The 11,664-nt window shown below is 46.1% G+C and overlaps 1 protein-coding gene across 1 annotated transcript in view; it reads left to right on the plus strand.

Annotated features, from left to right (window-relative positions):
• The window catches only part of LHFPL4 (LHFPL tetraspan subfamily member 4), a 149,603-nt gene extending 141,838 nt beyond the window's left edge, over positions 1-7,765 (plus strand). The window contains exons 3-4 of the mRNA XM_030206761.1: positions 5,778-5,794; positions 7,757-7,765. Coding sequence (XP_030062621.1) covers positions 5,778-5,794; positions 7,757-7,765 — 26 coding nt within the window. The remainder of the gene's footprint in view (positions 1-5,777; positions 5,795-7,756) is intronic.
• The last annotated feature ends 3,899 nt before the right edge of the window (positions 7,766-11,664 follow it).

Here is an 11,664-nt window from a genome sequence, read left to right on the forward strand (position 1 = left end):
ACAGACCCAAAGAGGCAAAGTCTACGCTCTCAACATCCAGGCCGTGAGAGCCAGGGACCGGAGGTTGGGATGCAGAAGCGCCCCTTCGTCCTGCGTGATGAGGGTCGGAAAACACTCCAATCTCCACGGTTCTTCGGAGGACAACTCCAGAAGAAGAGGGAACCAGATCTGACGCGGCCAAAAAGGAGCAATCAGAATCATGGTGCCTCGGTCTTGCTTGAGTTTCAACAAAGTCTTCCCCACCAGAGGTATGGGAGGATAAGCATACAGCAGACCCTCCCCCCAGTCCAGGAGGAAGGCATCCGATGCCAGTCTGCCGTGGGCCTGAAGCCTGGAACAGAACTGAGGGACTTTGTGGTTGGCTCGAGATGCGAAGAGATCTACCAAGGGGGTGCCCCACACCTGGAAGATCTGTCGCACTACACGGGAATTGAGCGACCACTCGTGAGGTTGCATAATCCTGCTCAACCTGTCGGCCAGACTGTTGTTTACGCCTGCCAGATATGTGGCTTGGAGCACCATGCCGTGACGGCAAGCCCAGAGCCACATGCTGATGGCTTGCTGACACAGGGGGCGAGATCCGGTGCCCCCCTGCTTGTTGACGTAGTACATGGCAACCTGGTTGTCTGTCTGAATTTGGATAATTTGGTGGGACAGCCGATCTCTGAAAGCCTTCAGAGCGTTCCAGATCGCTCGTAACTCCAGAAGATTGATCTGCAGATCGCGTTCCTGGAGGGACCAGCTTCCTTGGGTGTGAAGCCCCTCGACATGAGCTCCCCACCCCAGGAGAGACGCATCCGTGGTCAGCACTTTTTGTGGCTGAGGAATTTGGAAGGGACGTCCCAGAGTCAGGTTGGACCAAATCGTCCACCAATACAGGGATTCGAGAAAACTCGTGGACAGGTGGATTACGTCTTCTAGATCCCCAGCAGCCTGAAACCACTGGGAAGCTAGGGTCCATTGAGCAGATCTCATGTGAAGGCGGGCCATGGGAGTCACATGAACTGTGGAGGCCATGTGGCCCAGCAATCTCAACATCTGCCGAGCTGTGATCTGCTGGGACGCTCGCACCCGCGAGACGAGGGACAACAAGTTGTTGGCTCTCGTCTCTGGGAGATAGGCGCGAGCCGTCCGAGAATCCAGCAGAGCTCCTATGAATTCGAGTCTCTGCACTGGGAGAAGATGGGACTTTAGATAATTTATCACAAACCCCAGTAGCTCCAGGAGGCGAATAGTCATCTGCATGGACTGCAGGGCTCCTGCCTCGGATGTGTTCTTCACCAGCCAATCATCGAGATATGGGAACACGTGCACCCCCAGCCTGCGAAGTGCCGCTGCTACTACAGCCAAGCACTTTGTGAACACCCTGGGCGCAGAGGCGAGCCCAAAGGGTAGCACACAGTACTGGAAGTGACGTGTGCCCAGCTGAAATCGCAGATACTGTCTGTGAGCTGGCAGTATCGGGATGTGTGTGTAGGCATCCTTCAAGTCCAGAGAGCATAGCCAATCGTTTTCCTGAATCATGGGAAGAAGGGTGCCCAGGGAAAGCATCCTGAACTTTTCTTTGACCAGATATTTGTTCAGGGCCCTTAGGTCTAGGATGGGACGCATCCCCCCTGTTTTCTTTTCCACAAGGAAGTACCTGGAATAGAATCCCAGCCCTTCTTGCCCGGATGGCACGGGCTCGACCGCATTGGCGCTGAGAAGGGCAGAGAGTTCCTCTGCAAGTACCTGCTTGTGCTGGAAGCTGTAAGACTGAGCTCCTGGTGGACAATTTGGAGGTTTTGAGGCCAAATTGAGGGTGTATCCTTGCCGGACTATTTGGAGAACCCACTGATCGGAGGTTATGAGAGGCCACCTTTGGTGAAAAGCTTTCAACCTCCCTCTGACTGGCAGGTCGCCCGGCACTGACACTTGGATGTCGGCTATGCTCTGCTGGAGCCAGTCAAAAGCTCGTCCCTTGCTTTTGCTGGGGAGCCGAGGGGCCTTGCTGAGGCGCATGCTGCTGACGAGAGCGAGCGCGCTGGGGCTTAGCCTGGGCCGCAGGCTGTCGAGAAGGAGGATTGTACCTACGCTTGCCAGAAGAGTGGGGAACAGTCTTCCTTCCCCAAAAAAATCTTCTACCTGTAGAGGTAGAGGCTGAAGGCTGCCGGCGGGAGAACTTGTCGAATGCGGTGTCCCGCTGGTGGAGCTGCTCTACCACCTGTTCGACTTTCTCTCCAAAAATATTATCCGCACGGCAAGGCGAGTCCGCAATCCGCTGCTGGATTCTATTCTCCAGGTCGGAGGCACGCAGCCATGAGAGCCTGCGCATCACCACACCTTGAGCAGCGGCCCTGGACGCAACATCGAAGGTGTCATACACCCCTCTGGCCAGGAATTTTCTGCACGCCTTCAGCTGCCTGACCACCTCCTGAAAAGGCTTGGCTTGCTCAGGGGGGAGCGCATCAACCAAGCCCGCCAACTGCCGCACACTGTTCCGCATGTGTATGCTCGTGTAGAGCTGGTAGGACTGAATCTTGGCCACGAGCATAGAGGAATGGTAGGCCTTCCTCCCAAAGGAGTCTAAGGTTCTAGAGTCTTTGCCCGGGGGCGCCGAAGCATGCTCTCTAGAACTCTTAGCCTTCTTTAGGGCCAGATCCACAACTCCAGAGTTGTGAGGCAACTGAGTGCGCATCAGCTCTGGGTCCCCATGGATCCGGTACTGGGACTCGATCTTCTTGGGAATGTGGGGATTAGTTAGAGGCTTGGTCCAGTTCGCCAGCAATGTCTTTTTTAGGACATGGTGCATGGGTACAGTGGACACTTCCTTAGGTAGAGAAGGATAGTCCAGGAGCTCAAACATTTCAGCCCTGGGCTCGTCCTCCACAACCACCGGGAAGGGGATGGCCGTAGACATCTCCCAGACAAAGGAAGCAAAAGACAGACTCTCGGGAGGAGAAAGCTGTCTCTCAGGAGAGGGAGTGGGATCAGAAGGAAGACCTTCAGACTCCTCGTCAGAGAAATATCTGGGGTCTTCTTCCTCTTCCCACGAGGCCTCACCCTCGGTGTCAGACACAAGTTCACGGACCTGTGTCTGCAACCTCGCCCGACTCGACTCTGTGGAGCCACGTCCACGATGGGGGCGTCGAGAGGTAGACTCCCTCGCCCGCATCGGCGAAGCTCCCTCCGCCGACGTAGTCGGGGAGCCTTCCTGGGAGGCGACGGCAGCCGATACCGCACGTGGCACCGACGCCGGAGACCTCACCTCGGGCGATGGGCCAGCCGGTGCCACGCTCGACGGTACCGGTGGCACAAGCACCGCCGGTACCGGAGGGTTAGGGCGCAACAGCTCTCCCAGAATCTCTGGGAGAACGGCCCGGAGGCTCTCGTTCAGAGCGGCTGCAGAGAAAGGCATGGAAGTCGATGCAGGCGTCGACGTCAGAACCTGTTCCGGGCGTGGAGGCTGTTCCGGGCTGTCCAGAGTGGAGCGCATCGACACCTCCTGAACAGAGGGTGAGCGGTCCTCTCGGTGCCGATGCCTGCTGGGTGCCGGCTCCCTCGGCGACCCAGAGCTCTCGGTGCCGACACGGGAAGGAGACCAATGACGATGCTTCTTCAACTTCTTGGAACGAAGCATGTCACCGGAGCTTCCCGGCACCGACGAGGAGGACGTAGAATCCAGCCGTCGCTTCCTCGGGGCCGAGGCCGAAGGAGGTCGGTCTCGGGGGGGCTGTACCGCAGGAGCCCTCAGGGTAGGGGGAGACCCACCCAAAGGCTCACCGCCACCAGCAGGGGAATGGACAGCCCTCACCTGCACTCCAGACGAAGCACCACCGTCCGACGACATCAGCCGACGAGGTCCCGGTACCACCGACGTCGATGCAGCTGTCCGATGTCTCAGCGCCGATGCAGAGGGCCGATGCCTCGATGCACTCGATGCACTGGTGGCCGAGGATGAAGGTCTGGACGCTGAAGACGTCGATGCACACGATACCCCCGGTGCCAATGCCGACGAAGAGCCCGAGAACAAAACGTTCCACTGGGCCAATCTCGCTACCTGAGTCCGCTTTTGCAAAAGGGAACACAGACTACAGGCCTGCGGGCGGTGCCCAGCCCCCAAGCACTGAAGACACGACGCGTGCCTGTCAGTGAGCGAGATGACCCGGGCGCACTGGGTGCACTTCTTGAAGCCGCTGGGAGACTTCGATGTCATGGGCAGAAAAATCATGCCGGCGAGATCAAAAGTCGAAATGGCGGAAAAGGCACCAAAAAAAACAAGGGGAAGAAAACTTCGACCCGAGGCCTAAAAGCGGCCTACCCCGACGACGAAAGAAAACTTACCGGGGCGAAAAAGCTGAAAATAGCGGGGGGAAAAAAGACCAAAGAGTCTTTTTCCACACAGAATGGGTTTTTTTTTTTTTGTTTTTTTTTGAAACAACACGACGAACTCGCGAGGTCGACTTTGCGGGGCCCGACACGGCGAAAACACGACCGTACCGAGCGCGGACAAAAGAAGACTGACGAACACGAGCCGGTTCGGGCGGGAAGACGGCCGCGCATGGGCGCGCGAGGACTAGCAAAGGCCTTTGCTAGTGAAGTTTCCGATTGGAGGGGCTGCCGTGGACGTCACCCATCAGTGAGAACAAGCAGCCTGCTTGTCCTCGGAGAATACTCATTAAAATATACTAAAATTCAATGATCAAAACCATTTTCTTTCCAAAACCACACAATTACTCCAAAACCTTTATATATATATATATATATATATATATATATATATAAAATCATAGAATTTTAGTATATTTTGATGAATAAAATATAAAAATGCATGGTATGGTTTTGGTAATTTAGAAGTTTGAAGAATTTGAGCAACAAACATATATTAAATTGATTAGTTGATTGTTCTTTACCATAATATTTAACCCTGTAGTATGCATATACACATCTTTGTTAGGGATATTCTGAGAAAAGAATTGCTTGTGGTCCTTAAGGGTGGACTTTGTCACCCCCAACTCTAAAAGGAGAGGTCTGGTGCTTTCATTCTCACATTATCCTCTGTCAACAACATTAAAAGGAGGGTTTTAAAACTGTAACAATTAAGCTGCTTCCTGCCTAGTCAGTGCTTTAAAATGGAGCAAGCTATCACGGGGTGTTTGAATAGGCAATAGGGCACTGCAACCCATGAGACCAACAGTTCAGACTCACGGTGTGACCCTTTCATACAACAGTAGCATCTGAAGCAGTGAAGGGATGACACTTTCTAATAAAAGCTATATAGACATGACCAAAACTGCACGTTCACATCGAAAAACTGGATTCAGGGCCATTTCTTTATTATTTTATTATTGCAACACCTTATTCCAGAGTTTCCCAGACCTGTCTCAGAGACCCCAAAGCTTATTGGGTTTTCAGCATATGAACAATGAATATTAATGAGATAAATCTGCATACATTGAAGAGTCAACATATGCAAATTTATCTCATACATATTCATTGTGGATATCCTAGAAAGGCCCTGCCCTCTTATCTTTTTCTCTTTACATAAATTGTTTCAGCATTTTTGACCAAAACAATCAAAGAAACAAAGCATATTAACCAACCAGAATTTTCTATTTGTCCAACTCATTTTATGAGTGTGTGTATATTTATATATTTATATTTGTCTATTTAATAAACACATGTTTATCCAGTATATTTAAACATCTGTGACTCTCAATATTATATTCAATAACAATCTCTACTACCTCAAGAAACATCTTTTAACTGTGTCTTTTTTATTTATTTATTTTTTTCAGATTTTGTTGGCACTGCGGTAAGTTCTGTGTGTGTTACAGTCCATCAGCACCAGTTTTAAAGCTCCAGCAACATTATATTCCGAGTTTCCAGTTTGTCTCTGTCTCAGTATTAGTAGATAGGTCAAAGATGGTGGAGCAATGGTGACACCTCATGGCCCAGAATGGGAACTATTGAGTGTGTCTTGGAAATGTTATTTGCTTATTTTCTTTTCAGTTTGGTTTGTTTTCTTCCTTCTTCTTTGCCCCTGTATATGCAAGAGAAAGTGTGTCATGTTCACTATTTTTTTTTCACACTTGCTGTGTAATAAAGTGACAAAGTCCTACAAGCAATAACTACCTTGTAGATAAGCTTAACTTTAAGAATCTCTATGATTAAAGGGAGGATTGGGCTACCTAGTATTTTAAAAAAAAAAAAAATCCCCTATGGGTAAATTACAAAACACAGAAAAATTAGAGGTAGACCAAATACAGCATATGAAGGAGAAGACCTAGTGCAAGATAGCTGTCTCAAAAAGCAGTGAATGAAAAAGGACGTTTCCCAAAAATAAAAGTACAAAAGGTTATTAAAAACATATCAAAACAAAGACTGGAAATGTCTCTGTTCCTAACCAGTAAGGGTGAGGCTCTAGTCTAAAGCAACCTTTGCTTGAATTCTAGCAGGTGTCTATTTGTTTTGATAAATTATTTAAATAAATGTTTGTACTTTTATTTTGTGGAGAACTCCTTTTTTATTCACTGCTCTTGAGGCAGCAGCCCATGGCATTCTCGACAGCCATACTCTTGTGTTTCAGGCTGCCAAAACTGCCCTGATTCTACACCCACTACAAGGGCCACAAAACATTGCTCACATCAGTGAGAGCTAACTGGGTAATGGGGGTCTTGTGGCCTGAACCTGCCACAGTATTTTATTGCACCCCACATTTTGCTGCATTAGGCAACAAACCTGAGTTCTATGCAGGTATCCAGACCTTACTCTCTCTGGGCCATTTCTCATCACCTTTTCAGTTGCTAGTTTAATTATAAGGGAAATCAATCTGCATAGAATAAAGGGGTGCAGTGCTGACCAGTGTTGTAGCTTAAGCTAAAATGTAATGTCTAAGATTCAGGTTCTGATCCCCCATCTAATTGAGCCAGCCAGGCACTGGCCTGGGAGGGAATCTTGCAGGTAGGTGCTTCAGTAGCGGTGACCATTGACCAACAAGCAATGCCCATGAGGTGTCTCAGAGGAGGTATTCAGAGGAATTCCAACCCTTGGGCCGGTGTAAGGCCCATCATCACCTACCAAATGTCACCTTATATGGAAAGGAAATCATGGGCAGAATGTGACAAAAATCACAACAACAACAACTAGAGAAGCATTGCATTGGCATCACTGTAGTTCTTGATAGTAATCATGTCAGGGGAAATAATTCCTTGGTTCCCTGGGAGAATAACTGGATTCTACACTATCACACAGACCACCCAAGCACACCTAAAACACTTCACATAAGCCACCCAGCATCTGTCCATCTAACTCCTTGTTTACCTCAGCTCATGACCAACTATCTCTTAATCTTGTACTGACTTTAGCTAACTCCTTGTTTACCTCAGCCCTTGATCAACTGTATTTTAATCATGTACTGACTTTAACATAACCCTACTCTGTAAGCCACATTGAGCCTGCAAAAAGGTGGGATAATGTGGGGTACAAATGCAATAAATAAATAAATAAAGTTGGTACAACATAGGGAAAGGGTCAAGTTAGAATAAACTTGCTGATGAACTACAACAACCCTCCAACATCATCTGTATCCATTATCAGAGACCCATAATAATGGGGAATAAAAAGCATTAACTCTGCTCTTACTCATTGCCGTGTGAATGTTTTTTTTCTTTTCACTTCTATTTCTCTCCATGTCATACCTACGTAAAGAGAATTGCAGACTGTAGATATCGTCCTGTCTTTTCTAAAACTGTTCTTCTTTCTCTTTTTTTCTCAGAGAATATAAAGTAAACTGAGAAAGCAACCAACGGTTTGAAGTATCCTCCCACTTACTGGAAATTCTTCTGATCACCATGCCTACCATCTATGGGTCTCCCTCCCCATTTTCCTCCTGCTCCATAATGCCTCTTTTCTTCGCCATCTCTGGGTGACATGTTTCCAAATCAAAGATGCCACTGGCAGCTACCAACCCTCCCTGGCCTCGCTTTTTCCCTCTTGGACTCACCGCCTCTTGCTTTTCTCACTGAATGTACATAAAATGTAAAAGTATCAGCGGAGGAAGAGAACAGAAGGACCCCCAATTACCCCAAAAATATATTCCAAGTTGAGGACAACCTCCCTAACCCCCGCAAAAATCTGCTGCTTTATAGAGCAAACGAACAAAAAAGAAAACAAAATGGAAAGAGTGAAAAAAATCGAAAACATAACAAATGGAGTTTTAAAAACTATTCCTACCCTCCCCCCCCCTGGAAACTAGCTGAACTTTCATTGCTTCCCAGCAGAAAACACCCCCAGCCAACTCTGCCTCTTTTCAACCCTGGGTAATGAACTGGGAAAGCTGTAAATAGGAGATATTATATTCCACAAATGGGGAATACCAAATGAAACTCTTGTAACTGCACTGCTGACAACATTCTCTAAGCAGTCTCCTTTTGTACAGTTCATTGTTTAAAAAAAATAAGAATGTAAAGTTTAATTTGCTATTTTTAGGTGCAAGTTGATCTCACTGATCTTCTGTGAACAGGGTAAAAGGTGATTTTGACTTTCTGTACAGACTGCACCCAGCATTACTCTGTGATGTATGTTTTCCTGTAGGGAGGGACTGGGAGTGGGAGATACGGATAAAGGCAGAAAGCTAAGCTGTGAAATAAGGGACGAGGTAAGCAGAAGGTAGGTGGGTCATGTTTCTTGACATCTGACAATGTAGCATTTCAAATTGGCGTAAAGGCTTTTTTGAAACAAGTTGCGCTAAATTAGGTGTCTGTCAATAAGAAAAACACAGATCGTGATTTTTTTTTTTTTTTGCCATTAACTCTTAAAAGTAAGATCTCAGAATTGCTCTGAATGTCTCAGGGCCCATTCATTCAGAGAATTTTTCAGCACTGATCTTGCTGAGAGATGGACAGTTATGTAAGGAATCACATGGTTCTGGAAGCACCCGAATTATTCTTCAAAATCCCTTTGCCCTTATTGAATAAAATAAGGCAAGGGCAGGTCATAGAAACAGCAGTGTTTGGGGAAAATTGTTGGAATTTGGTATTGCTAGAAGCATGGGGGAGCCTGCAGTTTGCACTGGTACTGAATCTCGAGTATCTCGAGTAGACTTCACATTTGTGTCGTGAATGTAAACACCGTATGGAGCAGAAAACCTTGGAACTCTTGCACAAGTAATTCAGTGAGTGAGCCAGCGGAGGGGAGCAAGTATGAACATTTGTATGCTGAGCCAACAGAGCACTGCAGCAAATCAAATTGCTTCTCAGCCTTTTGGCTAAGATGAAGTGGAGGGTCAAACATAGGGGTTTTGAGCTTTGAGTTGCTGGTGGCCCCTCCCCAGCCTTTTGGCTGAAATTGAATGCTGTTGAATATGGGGGTATAATTCTATGCCACCCAACCCCCTTGGGGGATATACTCATGTAAGGACCAACTGACAAAGCAGGAGGATTCAATTTCCTGTAAAAATAATAATCATCATCATTAGAGCACTTCAGGGCTCAAATAAAAAAAAAAGTCTGGTCCTAGTCAGGAGACCATTTTTTCTCACAACTTTAAAACCTTTGCTGACTCCCTCTGCTCATAATTTCCAGTACAAAACATCCACTAGAAATATGGCCATTCTGAAGTTTGAGGAATGTGCCAAACCTTTTAGAGTAATTGCATAATACAACAAATTAAAAATTGATTATCACGTCTCAACCATCCTTTCTCAGTGCAAGAAAGTCAGGATTCCTACCTTGCTCTCCCATTCCTCCCTCCCTCTCTCTGATACTGTGCTAAGGCTGATGCCAAATACAAATATCCCACATAAAGTACTGTATTTCTTTGATGTTGTAATTCACTGTATCTTACTAGTCGTGTCCTGCTACCCCTGTGCATTATGGGTGTTTATTAGTGGAGACATAATCTGACCACTATTAAGAGGAACTGTCATCATCGGTCTATGTGCTACAATATGAAATATAGCAGAATGTATTGAGTGAAATTGAACAACAGCATTGCTGGAAAAGATATTGGTGTGCAGTTGAAGTAGAAGGTATTGATAAAGTCAGAAATTAGGATCTCTAGGGCTGGGTTAGAAATGAACAGTTTCACAAGTTAAATAAGAAAAAAGTAAGCCTTTGGTTTTTAAAATCACAGTAGTAATTTGTCAAACTTTTGTGAATTCACTGTGTTTGTCCTGACTTCTGCATTTCATATCAGTACCTGAGCTTGATGGGTTCCCAGAGATGGTATATAGTTGTGTGTAGTATTGCAATTAAATTATACATGCTATGTTTCATAGGAAAAGAGAAAAAAAACAACAACAGACCTGTGACATTGTGTAATCCAAAAGCAGTGGCTATTGCTATCACTCCGTCAGGCAAAATGAGGAAAAATGTCTGTTTTGGCTTAAGAGAATCTCAAGTGAATGGATAATCAAAGAATCATTAGTTGGCCAGGAAGAGAGATGAAAATTTCCCCTTGAACAAGAAACAGGAGATAAATAATAGGTCAGTGTGAAGGCAGCAGGTTAAAACAGTTCTTTCAGTGTTTTCAGGAATTCATTTTGCTGTGCTTCTTGTCACTTTTGCAGAGGGAGCAACTTGGTGCTTTTTCGCACTGTATTCATAACTGATGTGGCTAGCAGTCTATAACGCTGATCATTTGCTGTTTAAAAATGTGCTAAGAGGATGGATACCAATAGTGAGTCTTTCTGGCCACTCAGAGAAGGGAAAAATCAGTAAAGATGGGATGGGCTGTCGTTTGAAATGAATGTTGTTCACAGAAAGAGTACACACTATGGACCAAATTCTATTTATGGTGCCGAAAAAAATTCCAGTTAGGCATAATCTATAAACTGTGCCTAGATTTAGGCGCGGTTTATAGAATATGCTTAAGTTGATTTATAGAATACGCCTAGCAGCCACGCCAGTGCTTGGCTGCTAGGTGGCAAGAATATCAAAGAATTTCAAATACACCAATGTGCTTATGTATAAACCAAAATCAGTGATTGTTTTCTGAAGACCTCAGCCAGGAGGAGTGATGGATCATATGTTTATTCCATCAAACCCTTATCCTGTCGTCACTGAAATGTTGGGAGTTTTACATACAAGGAAGAAAGTCAAAAACCACAAAAAAGAGAAAAAGACAAAAAAAAATAACGAAGACCAGTGATGATAGGAGAGGAGTTTGATCAAATAAACATATGATCTGGTTTATTTGGTTCCCAAGTTAGACGCAGAGCAGGTGTATTCTAGAACCCTGCATGTAAATGTTGGGAACACCCATTCCACACCCATGCCAGTGCTCCTTTTTGGCAGCTCGCATTTAAATTTACATGCACCACTTTACAAAATACGCTTAGCAAGTAGTGCGCATAAATTCTAATTAATGCCAATTAGTACTGATAATTGGTTGTGAACATCCAATTATTGGCACTGATTAGCTTGCTGACTACTACTACTACTAGCTACTTAACATTTCTAGAGCGTTACTAGGGTTACGCAGCGCTGTACAGTTTAACAAAGAAGGACAGTCCCTGCTCGAAGGAGCTTACAATCTAAAGGACGAAATGTCAAGTTGGGGCAGTCAAGATTTCCTGAATAGAGGTGTAGTGGTTAGGTGCCGAAGGCGACATTGAAGAGGTGGGCTTTGAGCAAGGATTTGAAGATGGGCAGGGTCATGACCAATTAGGTCATGCGCATTGTT

This window comes from Microcaecilia unicolor, chromosome 6 (genome assembly GCF_901765095.1).
Source record: "Microcaecilia unicolor chromosome 6, aMicUni1.1, whole genome shotgun sequence".
Lineage (NCBI taxonomy): Eukaryota > Metazoa > Chordata > Amphibia > Gymnophiona > Siphonopidae > Microcaecilia > Microcaecilia unicolor.